The 21,989-nt window shown below is 39.1% G+C and overlaps 1 protein-coding gene across 14 annotated transcripts in view; it reads right to left on the reverse strand.

Annotated features, from left to right (window-relative positions):
• HDAC9 (histone deacetylase 9) overlaps positions 1-21,989 on the reverse strand; it is a 668,907-nt gene that overhangs the window by 268,053 nt on the left and 378,865 nt on the right. For 6 of the 14 annotated variants that reach the window (XM_043509209.1, XM_043509214.1, XM_043509211.1 and 3 more), the window contains 4 exons: positions 14,266-14,507; positions 12,950-13,100; positions 11,135-11,255; positions 8,647-8,768 (listed from right to left, as the gene is read on the reverse strand). In XM_043509209.1, the coding sequence (XP_043365144.1) occupies positions 8,647-8,768; positions 11,135-11,255; positions 12,950-13,100; positions 14,266-14,507 (636 nt within the window). Of the gene's footprint in view, positions 1-8,646; positions 8,769-11,128; positions 11,256-12,949; positions 13,101-14,265; positions 14,508-21,989 lie in introns of all 14 variants that reach the window. The other 8 variants (XM_038391401.2, XM_043509210.1, XM_038391398.2 and 5 more) reach the window with 2 other exon arrangements.

A 21,989-nucleotide genomic window follows, 5' to 3' on the forward strand; every position in this document is an offset into this window, starting at 1 on the left:
ATTATTTAATGTGATGATTAAATCCCAGGGATATTAATCTAGGAGAAAATCCAACAGTGATAACTCATCTGATGGCAGGCAACAAACTACAACACTGTATTTCGCCAGCCTGTAGAAGCCCAGTATTAAACATCACCACCTTCTCCCCAAATTTAAAAGGACATTAATTTCCTCAGTAGATGAAAGCTCAGGAGGTCTACACTATCTAGGCATACTGCTTAGAGTTGTGCAAAGGTAAGACAGAATGTCAGCGTGTAGGGACTTGGCTATAACAGTACATGATGCCAAGAAAACTAAACACAAAAAGCAATATGTCTTGATTTCAGCATGGATAACTCTGGGCCAAATTCAGCTCTGGTATAAGAAAGTGCAACTCCATTGAAGTCAGTGGAGGCTGAATTTGGCCCTGAATATTTGTTAAACATATGTTTCAATAATTCCTATGATTCTGTAGGTATGAAGGTTGATTTTGTAAAAGGAACTGTCACGTTAATCAAAGGGATGGGGGAGAAAACCACCTGTTTAAACTCTTAATTAGGCATAGATACTGCACATCCACAATGAACTTAATTAAAATAAGTTTACTTTCAGATATGCTCTTTTTGTTCCAGGATATAATTCCAGTCCTCTAAACTTAATTAGCTAAATATACACTGTAACCTTCCATCTGGTAGAGTAATTTAACTGGAATAATTGTACACCACCATAACTCAACGAGACACTGAGGAAAAGCATTGAAATGCTATTTCCTTTCCTTTGGAAGAGAATTATGTACAATTTCAGCATGCTTTGCATTTCTAACAGTTAAAGCCAACAGGGAGGTATCACTCTCGTTTATATTACTTTCCCATGAGAAAATCAACAGCAAAGTACAAAGCTTGTGCCGTTATTCATGAACTACACTGTAATACTTATTTGGCTTTAGCCAGAACATGTTATTTGGCAGCTAAACCCTTTAATTAGAGTTGTGGGTTTGAACAGATTTTCATTGAAACTATGTTTTGTAGGAGTTTAAAGAAATATAATCTTTACTAACCAGCATATTCTATTTTGTAGAGGCTGATGTCATGTGACTTCCAATATTCACCTCTCTCTCTTTTGTCACCTTTCTATATGCTTTGATTTGTTTTCCCCAGTTTTCAACTTTGGCCTGCCACTGGTACAGTAGTGGTGAAATCCTGGCTCCACTCCACTGACTCTAATGTGAACAGTATTTCACCCCTCATATTTTGACTCTCTGGGAACTCTCTTATTTGTAGGGGAGAGATTTTCAAAAGCCCTCCAAAAGATCTAGGAGTGCATGTCTCACTCACCTTACATGGGATCTGTGCTTCTAAATTCCTAAGGCTCTTTGGAAAACCTTCACCTATATGTATTTATTATGCGATCTATTCTATACTCAAGCAAGTTTCCCTTGGCTTCAAAGGGATCTTTGCCTGAGTAGAGCATGGAGAGAAAGTGGCCCAATGTCTGCTGTTTGCTTTTTGATGCAGAGCATGTTCATATGTGAAAACCTTTTTGGAAAGCTTTCTGTGTAACAAAACCTGCATGTATCATGTTAAACAATTTACAAATGTAAAATACATAGGGTGCACTTTTGACTATTTTTCTACTTAGTAAATAAATTAGTGTGAGCTCAGAGAAGAGTAATACAAATGATAACAGGGCTGGAAGGATTGATGTAAGAAGAAATGATTCTGAATATATTGCCATCTGTAAGTATGGGTCTTTAGAGATGTAGTAACACACTTTCCTTTACAATTTAAGGACCTGATCTTGCTGATGCTTATGGCTGTACTATTTTTAGTCATGAGAAGTCCTGTTGGCATCAGTGGTTATGTGATTAAAGGTAAGCATAAGTGTTGATCCTGCACCAGAGCTTACATTAGATATCACTCAAAATACATTGTTAACTGAGAATTCAAGTTTCTCATGTGTATTTCCTATCAACTCAATCACTTAAAATCACCAAATATCCAAGCCAGTCTCCATTCATAAGACTTGCCATCCAATCATCATAAAACTCTGCAGCACTTACAACTCAGAAAATGAAGGAGTCAAAGGGAGCATTAACAAGACAGTAATTGAACTAACTGTGCAAAGTTTGGCTAAATGACAACTAATTGGGGACACAGTAATCGTCTAGCCACTAAGGAGGCAGAGGAATTATTTAGTGTAATACAAAGTGATGTAACTACAAGTAATGGGACTAAATTAAGAAAAGAACATTCACATTAAAATGTACTGGGGGGGGAGGGGGAAGCATCCTGAAAGTGAGGTAGAATAGTCATTGAAAGGGAACCCTTTTGTTTGACACACTGAAAAGTAGAGTGTGTGAATAAAATACATTACAAAGACAATCTTCCGCAGACAGGGGGCTGAACTAAGGGGTTAATTCTGCTGGACTTTAAGTATGGATCAAATCCTAATAGGGCAGGTCCTTTCTGTGATGCTGTCTTTAGGTTTATTTTAACATATTGTTGTTTTTGTGTTCGATTATTTTGCAGTGCTTTACAGACTAAACTGCAGCAACACAACCATTTACAACTCTAACTCAGGTAGCTACAGAACATTAATGGTACCAAGTAGATTGCAACAGTATTAGATTTCTTCAGAGGTATTGGGCTCCAGTACAAATTGATTGCAACTTTCCTCTAGTCTGTTCATTATATAAATCCGGAAGAAGCTGTTAACGTCAGTTTGCTTCAGATTCATTTGTTAATCAAAAGTGAAACTCTCCTCTGTTTCTCAAACCTATTATTACTAATTATGCCCTCCAAACTTATCAATAGAGACTTTAACAAGGCTAAAAATTCCACCTAGTAATTAGCTGTTACAGGAGAAGAAGAGTCTCAAAGCAAATGGCCTGGGAATCAGGAGATTTGACTTTTATTCCCAGCTCTGACAAAGATTTCCTGTGTCTCCTTGGGCAAATCAGTTAGGGTAAAATTCTCAAGAGTGTCTACTAAATTTGGCAACCAGTTTTGGGGAGCCCTGGATTGTCAGCACCTAAAAGTCAGATCACAAATAAGGAGAAGTATGTTTTCTTTGCTGTGTTTTCAATGTTTTAACAACAAATATGCCCTTGCCATTTAATAACAGTGTACACTGTCCTAACCTTTAAAAGTTTATGTATATGCCCAAAGAACCTGAAAATAACTCCCTTCTAGAAATCTGGTAATTGAAGATTTGGGCCTTTTCTAGACTTTTTAAATGGAAGATTTGCAATTAGGAGACCCAGAAGAAACCTACAAATGCAGTCTTTTCCTATACTATTACTTCATGGGAGGGTTCCTAGAAAATGTAGACAGAGGGAGAATGAGGTGGAGGTATGGATCAAGAAGGAGAGGAAGAAAAGACTTTCTCACACAAAATGTTTTTCTTCTCAACTGCAGTCACCCTTGCAGATTAGTGAATCCATAAGCATAGCAGAAACCACAGTAAGGAACAAGTTTAATTACTTTCTTTAAAAAATACATTTGCTGAATTCTGGTACAGGAATCTTCTACCCCACCATAATAAAGCCAGATTACCTGCTAAAACTGTGTTGTTAGTATGCTACCGAATTAGGCTAGTCAAGCGTGGTCCCATTGTTTTTGTGTTTGGAGCTTCACTGTACACAGCACACCTCTCCTCTCCTTTACCACAAATGAACTCTTTGCTTACCCTAGGTTTTTATTTTCCAGTCTGAAATAATATAACCCAGCATCAAAACAGCACCTTGTGCTATTACTAACTAAATACACCGTTCTGAGTTTCATCTGTACACACTTCCAATATTTGGCTAGTAAGCCACAAACAATTTTCTTAGATCGTACTAAACCACAGGTGAAAATTTGCAGTTGAGTCCATAACAAAGTAATGTACTAAAGACACAGAATCTAGAGAGCTCCTTACAGAAATAGAAGTGTTGATCAGTAGCACTGGTTTTCAATGTCTGCTTCAGGCATTTGTGCTTTTGTGCAGTAGTTTTCAACCTTTTTTCATTTGCAGACCCCTAAAAAATATTGAATGGAGGTGCAGATCTTTGGAAACCTTAGACAAAGTCTACAGACGCCCAGGGGTCTGTGGACCACAGGTTGAAAACCACTGTTTTGTGGTAATGACAACCTTTCATGGACCTCTTAAACATAGTTTGTAGACCCCTAGGGCTGTGGAGACCCACCGCTGTAGAGCTATTAACTTGCAATTTATGCTCAGTGTGAGGAAAATAACCTCCAAAACATTAGTCGTTAGCACTAGCTAGCACTCAGGTGAAACACAGACTATCTATAACTCTAGAAAAATGAAAATAGTACCCTCAGTAACAATTTCAAGGATAGCACCATAACTAAGTTTATAAGAGCAACACACAATTTAAATATGAAAGTAACATGCAGAAAGGACAAGAAGCTGCTATTAGAATGTTGCAATATAAAAGGTATTCAAAAGTCTAGTCTTTAGATTTCCAGATTAGGACTCCAACCCATGGTGGTGTTCTCTGGAATTTCTTCCAACGAACGCCAAGAAATGATGCAAAATAAAGGCAGAGGCTCCATTTATAAGCAATGTTTAAAAAAGACACATGGTTTTAGTTAAAACAGTGGGCTAATCTTCATTTGGAATTTACTGGCTTTTACTGGTTTGCATCAATACTAGAGCATAGAAAGTGAAATGTTACAGTTCCAAGAAAATGCAAACATTCTGGCTTTATGCCAGAATATTCTGTATTGTTTCAACAAGGTGAAAAGTAAGTTTTGTAGAGAACAACTCCTCCCCCATGAAATCCATCTGGTTTGTTATATTTTTACTCTTATTCATTTTAAAGGAGCCTAGTCTAAAGATAACGTCTTCCAAGTTAGACACACAGAGAATTACGGAGTTCAACACCAAATGGCTCTCATCTAGACACCTAAATATGTGACCAGATTTTCAAAAGAAATCAGATCCCTTTAGGCCTCCTAAAAATGACCTGACTTTCAAAAGTGTTCAATATTGAGCAGCTTCCATTGAGTGGAATTTTCAAAAGCACCTGAGCGATTTAGGAGCACAAGTCCCATTGGAAATCAATGGGACTTGTGCTGCTAAGTCATCTAGGTGCTTTTGAGAATCGCCACACTAATCGTAATGGGAGCTCCTGGGTGCTGAGCACTTTTAAAAATCTGACCCTACACATTGTAGGCCAAATTCTGCTCTCAATTACACAGGTGTGACTCCTCTACATGGTAAATCTAAATCCAAGTATCTAACAAAGTGATGGCTTTCCCAGTCCTCCTCCTGCTCAGCTCCTTCAAGAGCCTGTCAGCAAAAAGCCTATATCACCCATGCGTGAACACTTTTCACAAAGTGATCACTCCATATCTGACCTCCCAGTCCTCGTTCTCAAAGGAAACCTGCACATTACCTTCAAAAGATGAGCCTGGGAACTTAAATTCTAAATTCTGGACATCAAAAGCCATGGTCTTAACAGAGACACTAGTATCATGGCTCATTACAACAATTTGTAACACACCCTGCTGCTTTCTATCCTCCTTTATCCTATCACTGCAGTAGTGTTAATTGCCCACGTAATTTTAAGTTGTCTCCTACAACTTATGTGAACCACTTATGCTTAACAATCTGTCTCAGCTTGCATTTGGCCTGGATATTATGGTTCCCTTCTCTAGACCTGAGGAAAAGCCCTGTGAAGCTCAAAAGCTTGTCCTTTCCATCAACAGAAGTTGGTCAAATGAAAGATATCACCTCACCCACTTGCGACCAATATGGCTACAACAACATTGCAAACAACAAATGTGAATGCCACTGTGCAAGGAGCTGCAATCCTTGGCCTAAAGCCCGCAAACTAGTGTCAAACCCCTGTGAACTAGAACTGCCCCAATTTTACTACACACAGGTCCCTCTACATCCTCTGGGAAGGAACAATACATGGGCTCACAGTCACTGCAGTGGGGTGATTACTCTGGAATTTAACGATAAGCATGTAAATATCAAGACTGCTAACTAATTAGCTACAATATCCAGTTATTCTGGATTTTTGTGGCTTGTAGGCAGAATTTGAGTAGAGCAGTTCTCCCTTTTACAGTCTGACCTTTGAATACAGTTGAACAGATTTAGTAGCAAGACACATTTCTCCATCATGACAATGGTGGGATGGGGAAGGGAAGGTTGGGGAAACAGTCTGCTGAAACAAAAAGGAGGAAAACCTCATGACTTATGTATGTTTCTTTCCTAACACTGTGTTTCTTGTTCACAGTTTAGCTGTTGGGATAGCATTGTTCAGCTTTGCTTCTCATTCCTATATGCTGAATCTAAACTAACTAAATATAATCAAAAGTATCCTTTGAGGATACCATGTAAATGTAGGGAAGAGAAAGACACCTCTTGATTTTATGTTAAGAGCATCAATAAGAACTTGGGAAACAAATCAGAACTATTATTAAAAACTAACCCTTAATTTGGGTTTTAGGTATCCCTTTCTTAATGTTCAACAGAACATAAAGGTTCGTTTTCATAGCAATTGCTGACTGCATGCAGGTTCAGAATCACAGAATTCTGCTAGAAGCCAGTGGCAATAAGCATTCATAGCCCCAGGAAAAGGGAAAAAAAGGCTCACCCTGGTGGCAAAGGTCAGATTTCTGCAGGCAGAGAGCCTGTCTATATATATGAATGTTCCTGGGACATCTTTGTCTGATATGGTCCCATGAGGATGACACAGGCTCCACAATGTCCTCTCTGCCTAAGGGATGGCCCTATAGCCACCCAGATCAGTTTGGGGTCATTTGACTTGTGTTGTTCCAGTTCCTGTTGATTTTACTCTGAACCTGGGGAACAATCATTGGAACCTTTGTGGAGCTGTTCCTGAAGGCTTAAATTAAGATTCTTCTGCTATTGGGAATATTTAATAGATAAACAAGATATTTATAAGAGTTGCTATATTAACAGATATATCGAGCTATCAAATAGAGTTCTTGTCTAAGAAATGACATACTGAACATATCATCTCTGTTTACATAGTAGAATGTTGAAGTAAAAGTATCAAACACTGAAGTGACAAAAAACCTGCTATGCTAATGAATATATCATATCATTAATTGCCTATTTATGTTGTGTGTATTTTTTAAAGAGAATTATACTTATGAGTTCTATTTGTAACTGATGCACTGCATGCCCAAATATTTGGAATAATGTATGGAAAACATCTGCATTTAATTATATTATAGTCCTCTTATACAGACAATGGGAATTGAATTAAGGAATATTTTGAAACCCCCACAGAGATATAAAAGTATTAACAGCTGCACAAGAACTTTACTGTTACAGTGTTTGAAAATGTTTTGTTTTACAGATCAACAGTCTGACACATCATACATATCAATCATACTATTTAAAATATGTAAAAATGGAAGAAAAATTAAAACCTGCATTTTGAAAATGCAGAAACATTCACAGCATTTTAAAAAGTGCAGACTGTATTCTTTTGTTTTCCAAACCAATGTAAACATATAGCATGTTGGCACAGAAAATACATCTTGTACAATGCCATTAAGCAAAGAACTGCATAGGGCTTATTATGACAGAAGAGCCTGAGCAAGCTTTTTATAGGATCCTTATATTGCCACCATGGTGTACCAAAAGCAGACTGAATAATTCAGACGGAATAAATTAGCAGTTTGTTTTTCATTCTTTACAAAAACAAGCACTAAACTATTCTTGTGAATACATTAGGGGATATAACATGAGCTCTGAGTGTCTGTCCTGAAGAATTAGATGTAGATTGGATTTTCTTTCTGGATGCTTACTGGTTTCAAATGCCACATCTCTTCTATGTCAGTACCAGTTCTGCAGTTAGTTTTCAATCTCCCAGTGATTGAAGCACATTCAAAGGCAGTTAGCACAGCAGGGGGGTAGACTTTCTCTCAGAATGTAACTATATCACTCAACAGCAGCCGCATGCAATAAGAGATCTAATGTTTTCTTTTCTCTTCTCCCTCACCCCCTTAGTGTCTCCCTGCATTCTTGGATGCCAGTCACCACAACAACAACCTGGGGCAAGAGGCACCGAGTCTCCATCACCAGCCCCTTAACACGCTCTATGTAGACAAAGTCAAGTCTACACTTCACCTATTGTCAGGAAAAGAGGTTCAGCTAAAGCTTGTTTTCTAAGTGAACACTTTCTTTTAAAACATTTCACATTTTTATTTGAAGGATTTTAAAATAGATATATTTAACCTTGGCAACCACCCAAAGAAAATGGTCTGATATAATAATTATCTACCTCCTCCCAAAAGAAAAAGAACTCTGAAGACCTTAATGTAAATGTAGTATATACTGTGTGAGAGAGAGAGAGAGCCATGATTGTCAAATTAAACTCAGAATTAATATTAGATTTATTAATAATACTGCACAAGTTCCCCAGATATTGTGAAATATTAATAACAAGTACATATATCAGGACTGCAAGCATTGGGAGATACTGATTCTTGACACCACATGGTCAATCTAAATTGGAAAACTATACACTTAGCACTTTTGAGCCTTTCCAATGAATCATGCAGCTGAATAGGCTTTTCGGGATATGATATATACCCTGCTAAGCGACAGCCTGATTAACAACCAAGTGAGGCAGAATTGTGGGGTAGGAGATTAGAACAAACTTCTCTGACTCACCAGTTTTTCGAAGTGGAAAATCATCCTTGGCATCCTGTGCTCCTGGTAAAGTGTATTTATATGACGGAGAGGCCCCACTCAGGGGTGGAGAGCTTTGATCCAGTGAGGTATGGTGGGCAGCCCTGAAGCAGACACAGAGAGGTCACGAATTAACAGTAAGTGAGGTGACCAACAGTAACCATCTACACATGTTGTCCACATGTCTCAGCTGTGTTTATGTTCTTACTTTTCCAAGTGTGCACAAACCACAGGCTCATGTAACCAATTTCATTTTTACAGTAAGTTATGGAACTGCTCAGGATTCCCAACAATGCCATTTTTGCACTTATCATAAAAGTCACAAAGGATAAGAGTCATGTTGGCCCACAGGTATCTGTACCAGATCAAGGAACTGAACATTTTAGGTTGTTGGGTTTTTTTAAACTGTACCAGCTGAAGCAAAGCCATTTGATTCCTGTTTATTAAATACAAATATAAATTTAAAGTGGCCTTTACTCTGCAGTTGTCACTTTTTGTAGGGCAATTAACCAATATTTTGAAGAGGAGGTGTTACTCCGCTGGAAAAATATAGATGAGTTTGCCAGGAGTTGTAAAGGAGAAAGCAAAACCTTGTCTTTAGTTTGGGCAGCAAATGAAACTTCATAATTGCAGTACTTTGCAGCATGTAAAGTTAATGTCAGCAGTGAAGTCCCACACTGGAGAGCTCTTTCTGACACCTGGGCAATGCAAGAAAAATTGTGGGCAGCTCTTTCCAACCATAAATGCCCAAGGGAATTGCATCATTTGGCTCAAGGACAACATAATTTACAGAGCTTTTTTTTTGTGGGGCCCTTCTTGGAACCTCATATCTACCTATTTTACTCCTGTCCTCTTGGCTGCTGGGCCAGAAATTTTACATAGTTAGTAGAAGAGTGCACATTATATAGCACAAACTATTAAGTACAGTACTGCCATCGGAAACAATGTAATTACACATTAAAACATGTTACCAGGATTCTTAAACTGTACAATACAGTGAAAACCCCAGAGGGAAACCTTTAATAACTGTTTAAAAAGAACTAACTCCAGATCAAAATGTTTAATCAAGGGACATCTAGGTGTCTTGGTAGATTGCACAACAGACTATCTTGGTAGGAATCTTGGGTTTGCTTCTCAGGTCTCTAAGCCTCTCTTGGGAAGGAGGTGAGACCAGCATGCTGCATATATTTTGCTCTATCCAGGCAGACTCAGGAATGGTGTTGAAGTCTCTTGGAAACATGTCAACTATTCATCCTGTTTGCAGGATTGTTTTATATTGATACAGCTGCTATGATAAGGATGGCAGAAAAGACTGGACTGAAATAGTGAAAAAAGTGGACCAGAGGAATGTAAGAGTGTAAACCCTTAGGCTATCTTGCAGCCATTGCAATGCTTAGCAGCATCACAATCTCAGTAAGCTGAGAACCTTATCCTCAAGGTCTCTCTCTGAGATCAATGTGCATTCTTGGATACCTAGGGCCAACAATCTCAAAAAGAATGGTGAAAAAAGCTAAGAGATCTTTTACCACTTCTCAATATGCTAGAGAATTATTTCTAAAATCCCACACAACACATTGGACCGGAGAGCAGCATTCTACAATATCTGTTAACTTCATCTTCTACAATATCATGGCTTTGCATTATACCTGAGGCTAAAAAGAGGCTGTTTCATTGTCTGAGTCTTAATCTGAGTGACTCAAGCACAAAGCCATTCCCAATGGAAAAATAGGTCAGATTTGCAAGATCGCTTGAGATTTTATATAAATGATATAGTAGAAGAGGTTACAGACAATTAAAACTTCAGAAAAGTTGAAAAGAAATCTCCACCCCTCCTTGATCCTCAAATTACATCACTTCCCTTTCTGGAAATGGGATGGCTCACCCTGAGTCTATCAATCTGTTATGCATGTTCTCCATGAGCAGGTGAACCACAAGGCTACAGCAAACTTTCATAATCAGGTCTAAAGCCAGACAAAAATTGCCTAGCATCATTATAAATACTAAACTTGTCCCAGGTTCACAAGTTTTTAGCCAGCCTGAGTCAGCTTTTGAGTGAACCTGGAAAAATTATGGGTGTGGGTGGAAAACGGATGCATTCACATATTCTGTCTCCAAATGTGACAGTTTTGGCTGAGCTCTGCTTTGAGTTTGACAGGGGATGGTTTGAATGTGAAACTCAAGGTGAGGCACTTGGGACCTGAAATAGGAAAAAAAATACAAACTCCTGTGAATTGAAATCACTTTGTTTTTAAAAGTTCTAAGTACATCACTTTGAGTACAGGCTCTCAGTACTACTCCATTCAGTAAGAAGTGTTTTTATTTTGTTTCTTTATTAATGTTCTTGGAAGAATTTTTACTTTGGCCTGGAGACAGGTTCTCAATATCCCTGTTGGGGAGGAATCCGGGTGCCCACCCTTAGCAAGTATATCGGTGAGGCACAAACACATCTTAACATAGAACGTACGTGTACCAGAGCTTGGGGTGGCGGCTTGTGGAATGATTCTTCCCATTAGTTGGAGAGTCTTTTGTTGCTGATTTACTCAACAGGAACTCTTGAAGTTTCTGCTTCACTTCTGTGCTTGCCACTGCCCCTAAAACACATAAAGATTGAAAGCTCTTCCCATTCTCCACAACACCAGGGGGGAAAACAAAAACAAAAAAGAGCCAACAGCTTGTGGGAAGTGATGGAAAATAGTAGGAGCCCTGGTGGAAATCACAGTCAAAACTGGACAGAATTTAAATTAAATGTTCACTCTGCCGGAGACTTCTCTTTCAGGGCCTGATCCAAAAGCCCATTGAAGTTCATGGGAGCATTTAAGTTGACTTCAATGGGCTTTGAATCAGGCCCTTTCTCCTGTGAGTCCTTTCCAGGTGCAGAACCAACTCTTAAATATCCCCAAATCATTAGGAAAAAGAAATACTGACAGAAATAAAATATGGTCTGAGTCCCTTTGAGTTTGAGTTACCCACAGACAATGTCCTCACTGAACTAAAGCAATGCTAATAGCACCTCAAACCTGTCCTCTGCCTACTGCACTGACCCCTAACAGAATGCTGCATGATGCCTCAGAGCTAAGTCTTTATTTTCAAGGCACTTACTGACCTAGGCTTGCGATCCTAAAAGATCACCTAATGATAAGGACTGTGGCTGACAATTTTGCTCTTGACACAATGGAACTTTCCACCACAAGAGTGAAGCTCATTTGTGCTGGAGCCTGCTTCTTGTGGGCCAGTTGGAACAGCTGAACGAATTGCCACAGGATATGGGAACCACCTTAAACCTCACCCACCACGTTCCATTTCAAGTGCAAGCCATACTTTTTCAACCTGAAAAATAAGAGCCTGAACAGAGGAAATCTTTTGAAAACACAATTTCAGAGTCAAATTTTGCCTTCAAACATTTGTGTGCAGTTTCCACTAACGCGATGGGAGTTCCAGTGAGTCTTTAGTTTTTAAAACTGAAAATATATTATAGATGTTCCTGCTAAACTAGTACTATTTTCCTTATAAATAGAAAAGGCTGAGGAATGTAAATCCTGCGGGCATGGTATGCAGATCTTTTCTGGTTTGCTCTTTGTGCTCCTTCAGCTGCACCAGGAGTAATACCTCCTTGAAGAAATTCCATTTTGAATCACTTTACATTTTTGATATCCTGGAACAATCTGGTTTTAAACTGACCTTACTGAGGGAATTATTTGTATCTGTCTCCCTCTAGTGAGCATCACATTCCAGCAATGTTCTTTCTATCTTTCATTTGCCTCAAAGCCACACTGGAGCTGGAAACAGAACTCTTGGGTACATCTCAGGAAGCTGCGTCAGCAACACTGATATGCCCGTCTGAAAAGAACTAGTGATGTAGCTAGACCAGATGTGCTCACTTGAAATACTCTTAAATGCTTTATTAAGTTTTCCATCTTGAAATAATGTTCAAATGAATTTCTTTGCCAGCAAGCACCCTGCTCTTTGGTAGTGCACTCCGCATGAGGTAATAAAGAAATTATCTGAGAGAGAAGATCTCAAACGAAGCTTTGTGTTTTCAAACTACATAACATTATATTTTTAAAAAGGCAAGGTAGGTATCTGAGAGGAAGATATACAACCATGGTGCAACCCCCCACATCTGCATAAACTAACAGTGCAGGCACACCACTTACTCCTGCAGCTGAATATTTAACGTTGAATAGGACCACGCTTATTACCCTTGCTCCTGGCCATTACCCATTGCAGGGGGTGGGGGAAGGACATATAATCTTTTTATCCTGAGTCCTGGTACCATGGCTCTTACTTTCTCGGCCTCTCTCTTTGCCTCTGAGGGGAGGAAGTTGCTGTTCCCTGCGATGTCTCTCTAGTTCCTGCTCTTGCCTCTGCTGCTCCAGTTTCTGCTCCTTTTCAAGGAGTTCTTGCTGTTGTTTAATGGCGAGGAGTTCCTGTTGTAACTTGCAAAGAATAAAAGAAATGAGCAAATGCAGTCTGCACCGCTGTCCAGGTCAGTGTTGGCCAAAATAACCCACTTCAATAGCTGATATAAGAGCTTTCATCTGTGCTCATATTACTCCGTAACCCACTTTTCTATTCTCTCAAGTGGAATACTGTGTTATCAACTGCCATTAAAATCAGCTCTAATATCACAAAGTAGCTGGCTGCATTCGTTTTGCTTCTTTTTCTTTTGTCAAACATGGGTATAACCTGCACATTATTCTCACTCTCTACCAATGCAGCATCAGACTCGAGATGCTATTCTCAACTGGTTTCAGAGTAGCAGCCGTGTTAGTCTGTATTCGCAAAAAGAAAAGGAGTACTTGTGGCACCTTAGAGACTAACAAATTTATTAGAGCATAAGCTTTCGTGAGCTACAGCTCACTTCAACTGGATTTGTCAGTTGCATCATAGAAGGGCTCACCACATTAGCAAAGCGGCAGTCTAAGATATTTCAGAAAGAAAAAGAAAAAAACCAAGACCACAAACTCTCAGTCAAAAAATCTACTTTGGTGTTTCTTCCATGACAGGTTTAATCCCATAAATCAGTTTCTTTCATATTCTGTGAGGTAGCCTGGAGAAGGGCAAAGAGCCAAATTTGCAGCACCTGTCCCCATTTTTGCAAATATCAAAAGGCAGGAGGCCTGTCTATGTGATTTGCAGACACAGACTCAAGCAGCTGCAAAAAAAACAAAAAAAACAGTCACATTTACTAGGAAGATCAAAATCGCTCCTACAAAAAATGCAGCCATATGGAGGCCTGACTGAAAATTTGGTTAAAAATGTGGATTTTGATTGACTGAGAAGGTCTCATCTGAATGAGACAGAGTATTCTATTCTAATTCAGAGTGCCTTGATTTTCTGCCTGTATAGTACAACACTGCAATTGCCTTTACCAATTATGCTTGACAATCTTTTTTTTATAGCCAAATGTTATCACCATCAAATCCAGTGGGTGTTTCCATCACTTCTCTATACTATGCACATGGACAACAATAATCACTCAAACTACATCTTTAAATCACACTAAAAATTCCAAGAGAGGAGCACACCCTTTCCAGTATTCAGCTGAGAATATTCATCTTACTGTGGAGGAGCCCCAGGATAAATGAAAGATTTTGCTACCTTTATGTGCTCCTGGAGCTGGGCCTGGTGCTGTCGGGTCAAGTTTTCATGCTGTTTCTGAAACTCCGCAATCAGAAGTTGTTTCTGAATTTGCTGCTGCTGCTGGATCAGAAGTAGCTCCTGCTGGAGCTGCTTTTCACGCATAATAGGGTCCACCATGGGAACCATCATCCTGAGATCTGTTCGCAAGTCCAGTGGTGTGATGGGCTCCAATCCCACAGGAACCTCTGACTTTACATCCACTGTAAAATAACAACAACAAAAGGAAAATATATAAATGAATGCAGATAAAAATGAATTTATGCTGTATATTGGGGAGAAATAATTTAATTTCACCCCAAATTCCTTCAATTTATCAAGTTAGCAAAATGCCTGTCATTGTAAGCCATATGCAAAATCTAGTCATTTCCACTAGCAATCTAACACATTCACACACCATCCTATTACTTTCCTCCCATTTTTTAAAAGAAATCTCCCCCTGAGGAATAATGAGAACCCCAGCTCCTACAAAACATTGCATAACATGTCAGAACTTGCCAATTTGCTGACTTAGCATTATTTAGTTTAATTGATGAGATATTACTGGGTATGCAGTGTTGTATACCAATACACATTTAGTATATTTGTGGTGTTTGGCATAAGTTGAAGGCCCTGGAGTTGTAAGAGTTCTTATTTTCAGTGGAGAAAGCTTATATTCAGACTGACTGCATATGATTTTACACCTTTACAGATATTCTGCATTATGCACTGAGAGCCATAAATGTGCTAGGCACAGAGGAAGACACACAGGATTATATGGGACAATAATGGGAAAAATAAATTTTTAAAGCTTTAAATAATGAACACTCACATGCTTATAGGAGATAGGATGTGGCACATACTATGCATTACTCATTATAGAATGAAAAGATCTTGCTAAAAAGACTGTTTTAATTCATCCTCAGTAATGGAATAAACTGCTAACACAACATCGAACCAGATAATGAAGAATCCCTTGATCTTTCATTCCCTGAATTCAATCCAAGGATATATACAAACTTAATGATTTTCACTATGCTACACAACAGAGCTATTTGGGTTTTCATATCGACTGTGGGGGGTAGAACACAGATCTATCTGTTCCAAAAAGGCAGAAGCACCCACCACTTGTGCTAAAAGAGACTACCCATTGGTAGTTAGCAGTATAGGGCCTGAGCAGTTCTCACTGAGCAGACTCTGAGCAGTGTTTCAATTCACTAAAGGGGAATTATATACAAACACACTAGTTCATTGCAACTATTTCTACTGAAAAAAAATTTAGTGGATATAAATACAGTGTCTCTAAATGATGAGCTGCACATACTTCTATATATATTTTTTCTCATGTTTTATTTACTTTTATTGTTCCCTCAGTTCAAAACAAAGAAGAAAAGAACAGAATACAGTAGAAACATTCCAACAAATAGTAGTAGTATGCTGGCTGTGGCAGCTACAACTCACAGCCAACATCTTCAGCTGAGTTCTAAGCATATGCTAAAATCTGTTGGGTATACTTTGGCATCTGACACATGCAAAATAAAAAATAAACTTTTTTTTAAAGAAGACATGAGACACCAAATCTTTCCCTTTTTATTATATTCTCTTTCTGTCAATAAACTGGTAACATCAAACATTTAGTTTTACTCCTTGAAACAGTGATTGTAAACCTCAAAGTATAATTTGACTTCTTAACCTGCTATCCCAACAGAATGATTATGCCTAACTGCTTGCTTTTGTTCTGAGACTAATCACTAAATTATAAAAAATCACCCTTAACTTACAAAAACTACTCTTGATTATAAATAATTGCCCCAGACCAAGAGAAAGCAGCAGTCAAGAACCCAGCCTTTCATCCAAATTATTCAGCTGCAATCCACATTCCATTTGTCTAGACTAAATATAGCAGCGTTTATACAAGAAATCAATAGTGCTTCCAGAGAGCAGAGCAGAGACATGAATATTTCATCAAACTCAGAGAGAAATGGCAATCAGCAAACTGACAGTTCTGTGTAGGTTGACTGGCCCGCCAGATAAGTCCCTGTTACTTGGACAATGGCTCATCGCCTGCAAGTCATAATCTTATCATAGGCACTGTTCTATTTTTAACATTAATTGTGTTGTAGGTGACAAAGGCTTATGTTTAAAGTGGAGAGATGGATTTTCTTACATCTTCTGTGACAGGATAATAAGCCTCACCAGGAGCAATAATAGTAACTAGAGCTGTGGAAACCCTGCGGGGTTCAGTTTGCAATAGTGTTTGCAAACTGAACCCTGCAGTTTGGTTTGCAGGCATGGGCTACAAACCAACCCCTGCATGTTTGCCTGGTGATTCAAGTCTGATTATAAATCGTACCTCCCAGAAGCATCCCACTTCTCTATCCCCAGAAAACACTATCTGGTTAGGGTGAGAAAGTGAATAGATTTTCTAACAATGGAAACTTCCCTCTCTCAATCAGCAAAATGTAGCAAACCTGAAACTCACACTCACTTTCAAGGGATTCAAATTCTTGCTGCCAAGAATTCTCACAGCTCTAATATTAACTGCATTCTGGTGGCTCCATTTCAGCAAGTTCTACTTACCTCACTAATGGGGAGAAAATTAACGAGTGGGTATTCAGAAACAGAGACTGTGTAAATCAGTATACAATATTTACAGTGATCATTGTTAAAGAGTCAATATTTTCCTACAAATTCGCATGATCCTGGAGACAATGCAGATATTTCCTGACAAAAGTATTGGTAGCAATTGTGTTATCTCGGATACTACTGTGCAGTAACTATTGGTACAGTGATATTGACTTTTTAATAGCAACCACTGTATTGAGACCGCATCCCTGGTAACAGCTAACCTCATCAACCAAAACCTCAGAAATGATTCTAAACAAAATGTACATAAGACCATTAATTAAAAGACTGCTATGGTGCTGGCTGTTGTATAGTTGTGGGACTTTTTCATTATGGTTATTTCCTACCATTTCATGAGGATGACACAGAGGGAGCCAATCAGTGTAAAAGTGGAATAATGGAGTTCAAAGTCAAAGTCAGAGTGTATAAGAGGTTTGACATATTATGGTGGAGGTTCCTTTCCCCCCCCCCCGCCATTTTCATTTTAGAAAGATCAAAATAGGCACAAAAATGTTTATTCTGATCACACTTCATGTATTATGCACAGCCACATCACAGTAGAACACATGTGTTTTTCAAGTGCACACAAAGTGCCTTAATTTTCAGTGTTTGCAACATGTGCACAACTGAACTAGGAGTGGGAATTTTTAAACATCCCAAGAAACAATGGGTTCAGGTCTCTCATCTGAGGACTTATCAAAATCACTGGCTGAAGGAGTGGGAGGATGGGCATAAAGAAAACAGTAAGCTTTGACATCTTGCTGTCTGCTGATGAGACAACTAAAGATGTTACGCTAAGCTCCAGCGATTCAGGAACTATGCCAAAATGTTAGAGGAACAAACACTGAGCAAGTTGAAAAAACAAGTATATTTGTTTCCCTTAAGAACTTATTTTGCCTTAATCTTAAAATATAACAGCACAAGGGTCACAAAAGAGTCTCTATACAGGCTGCATTTAGTATATGGGCCTTACAGCAATGTTTTTGACACACTAAGGCAAATATTAGCAATACCTGCAAAACAGCATGGTCCACATGGAGTTTGCATATCCATGTATAACAATACAGAAGGTCTGATTTTAACTGATCGAGGCTTTGGTTCTTGAAGCCACTCTTACACATGGGCATCAGTGGAGGAGCACAGCTCCTTTGTTGAAGGATGCCATTTCAAGCTGTTTCCAGTGACTCATAGTTTAAATTGCCGCTAACTGGCCTATTCAAAGATCAGGGCCTTACTCACCATTTTTGTAAGAAAACATCAGGAAAAAACAACAATCAGTGGCATTGACCACCATATTCTCACAAAAGGGACAATCTTCCCATCCTTTGGCAATTACCTTCCTTGGTACACAATTATGTCATTTTTAAATACAGGAATGTTCACAAGAGATATTGTAATCTGCTGATCAGGTTACCATTTGTCTGCTATTCTTTCTTTGAAATTTAATGAAGAATTCTAATAGGCTTGCTTACCATAACCTGTTTGATGCATTTGCAGTTCTGAGGCTAGAGGAACTGTGAAAGTGAATTCATTGGGAGTGTAGAAATTCAAGTTAACCCCTTCATCACTGAATTTCCTGGGCAGCAGATTGAGTTGTTCAGATGGGAACGGGTGGCAGAACAGTTAAAGAAGCTAAGATCAGGTCAAGTTTTTTTGGTCACCTCTTTTGGGCGGAAAGAAAAGGAGTGCTTGTGGCACCTTAGAGACTAACAAATTTATTTGAGCATAAGCTTTCGTGAGCAACAGCTCACTTCATCGGGTGGGAGAGGGTAGCTGAAGCATTTTAGAGTTTGGAGGAGTGGCTCTTCTTCTGTGGGGAGAAGGAAGGCTGCAAAAGCTGGTGAGCTAAAATTAAATGACACATTGCAACAGGGAATATGTAAAAGACAATAGGTAACTGTCCTTTTCCTAAAGCTAGCAATTTTAATGTTAAGAGGTAAAGGAGGATTTCTGAAAACTTATAAGATTTATTAAAATCCCAAAGAAACAAACTTCAAAGAAAGAGACACAAACTATTCAAAGTGTCAGTCCAATTTTGAGACGCAAGGTATAAAAAATAGACAATCCTTTCTATAGGGCATCATTGGTGCTACTCTTTTTAATTATATTCTCCAAAACAAGTAAATCTTGAAATTATTATTAAGTTGTGCACCACCATCCATTCACTTTGTAAAATGAAAACAAAAACAAACTAGAACATAATAAAGAGTTACAAACATTCATAGAAGATAGAAGTCTTAAATTAAGATTCAAAAGTAGAGGAGAAATGAATGTACAAAATTAATATTTTTCAATGTGGAAATAGAAGAGATGGGTTAACCAGCAACAAATCATCACATATCCATAACCAAAGTGCTGGAGAACCCACAGAAATTAGTTTAAAATGGTAAGAGTGTGGTGGGAAAGCTTAAAAAAATCAATTACAATGCTTTGAACTTACTTCTTACTTTAACCCCTGAACTTTGGGATTTACATGCAGAAAATCCAGGAGTTGGGAGGAATCACTGAGGTAAAGGCTGGGGATGTTTTCTCCAGGGAATTCTCCACCATTACGGAATGCAGAATTCACACAGAATTAATATTCTGTGCAGACCTTTATTTTTCCCCTGCAGAATTGGTGCTGCAGAGCTGCTGGCCACCACTAGGAACCACTGGACCCAGCAGAGCCCAGTTCTCCAGCTCACAAATAAAGGACACTGCCCGGGGGGAAAAAGGAGGGGAAGGGGGAGCTGGAGGGTTCCCGGGAGCTGTAGTTCCCAGCATGTCCTGAAGGAAGGAGGCAGCATGCAGGAAACTCCATACAAGCCCGGGACCCAGCATCAGGCTGTTTCTTTCTCTGGATCCCTGGGCTCTCGAGTGTAGGGGGATGGGTGTCTGGGCTGGGGGGCATTACACAGCAGGGCTCTGGTGGGTTGGGGGGTGTGGGTGTCTGAGCTGCGGGGGATCCCCATGGTTGAGTTCTGGGGGGCAATGTCTGAGACTGGAGGGGCAGAGTTTTCCCCCAAGATGTGCCCAGCTGGCATGTGACACATCCAGACTGAGGTGCCCAACAAAAGCATAAAGATAAACAGGAACTGGGTTGTCATAAGGGTTTTTTTAATGCTCTACTCCTGGGGAAATCTCTTTTGTTGTTCCAAAATAATTGAAACTAGTGTGATTATGTAGTGTTATTTTAACAAATAAAATATTCAGAATTTAAAATATTGTGTGCAGAATTTTTAATTTTGGGGCGTGGAATTCCCCAAGTGCTATGATGTCCTGAAGCAGTGTGTGGAGGGGGTAGGAGAAATGGAGTGTGAGGGGGTTGCAGAAATGAGATATAGGGGGACAGTGGGGGAAGATATAGAAGTAGTGGGCCACAAGTGGGAGTTGGTAGAACTATGGGACGGTGCAGGACAGGCATGTGGGGACTGAGTAAGAAAAGTAGGGTGAGGCAAGGCCACTGGGAGAGGGTGCAGGCTGAAGAAGATCTGCCCATGCAGGGAGATCTTTGCAATCATCCAGAGACAGACTATAGGGAGAGGGGGTCAGGAGCTCGAAGCCAGTTGAGGAAGAAATTTCTCCCTGTTGGGCAACAGAATTACAGGAACATTGCATATCCTGTAATCTAAGAGCAGTTCTGGCATGCTGATAAAGTGCTGTGGCAGGACCACGCAGCCAATGTACATAAACAAATAATGGAGTGATGTGTCAGTAGTGAGAATACCGGAAAATTAAGAGAGCAACTTGCTTTTGAACAGCCAGGGATAGAGGAAACATGGAGTCTGGCAAGAAAATTATTGAAATGGTCCAATGTGAAATAGTTACACAATAATTCATCGTTTTGGACATGTTCCTGAGAGAAGCTGAGTGCTCACAACTATCATTCACTTCAGAAAGAGCTATATGTGTTCAATGGCTCTCAGGATTGGACCCGTATATTGCCAAAGGGGGCTAGAAGTTTTGATTTTTCAAAGTATTGAATACATAAAGCCAGACAGTCCATGAGCAATGAGATATGTCAAATCGAAAGGGATTCCCAGGACCAGATTCTCAGCTTCAATGGAGCAAAGTTGATTTACCCCAGCTGAGAATCTGGCCCCAAGACCTTAGCCACTAGTACCAGAATGACACGAGTCAAGACAGCCTGGAGAGAATCTCATTTTAATTATCCTTCCAGGGACACCAGCTTCCTCATTTAGGACTAAAATTTAGGTTTTATAAAAAAGGGTTTTACAAAATGTATGATCAGTAGGTATGATTCCCTACCATCACAACTGGTAAGTGAAGGCACTTGTGTTGTAGATCATGGAGTGATCACTTAACAGATTTCACTGTAATATTTTCTCTAAGAAATTTACATGAATTACATTTTCTCTATCATAGTCTGTCCTCTGGACATCAAAGAAAAAATGGAAGTGTAGAAAAAACGATAGTATACACACAGGGAGATTTTTCAAAGCATAAATGACACAATGACTTTCAATGGGAGTTAGGTGCCCATTTGTGCCTTTGAAATTCTCTCCTCCTTTGTATTGGCCTGGAAGGGAAAGCACAAGAAATTAAACAGCAGTTATTTTCTTCCAGAACATAAATTTATACTTAGATCACTCTTAAAGGACCATTGTGAATTGGAAATATAAATGAATTACCAAACCTGATGAGACACTCATCTGATGTTACAGTACCCAGGGACAGAGTAATAGATTGGACTAGAAAGGTTTTCCCCCTTGTTCTTCATAAGGGATCTTACCATGATTATACCTTTTCTCTCTTTCTTTTCAGCATTTGCATACATGTCATAAATGAGAAGTAAAATAAATGCAAACAGTGTTCTGGGCTTTGATTTACCATTCTCTTATTTCCCAAGGGCCTAAAAAGGAAGCTCAGACAACCACAAACTTCTAAAATATCAGTGAGAGGCCTTGAAATACCAACACTGAAATAAAAGCTAGCTGGCTGGCTGTTTTAAAAATCAAAGACTGTATTATATTGATTTCCTAAATTCAGTCTCTTTCTCTGCAAATATGTTTTTGAGTTAAACAGTCATAACAAACCATAATACAAACATGAATTCCACATAATTTGTAATATCCAAGAAG

Source organism: Dermochelys coriacea, chromosome 2 (assembly GCF_009764565.3).
Source record: "Dermochelys coriacea isolate rDerCor1 chromosome 2, rDerCor1.pri.v4, whole genome shotgun sequence".
Taxonomy (NCBI): Eukaryota; Metazoa; Chordata; order Testudines; family Dermochelyidae; genus Dermochelys; species Dermochelys coriacea.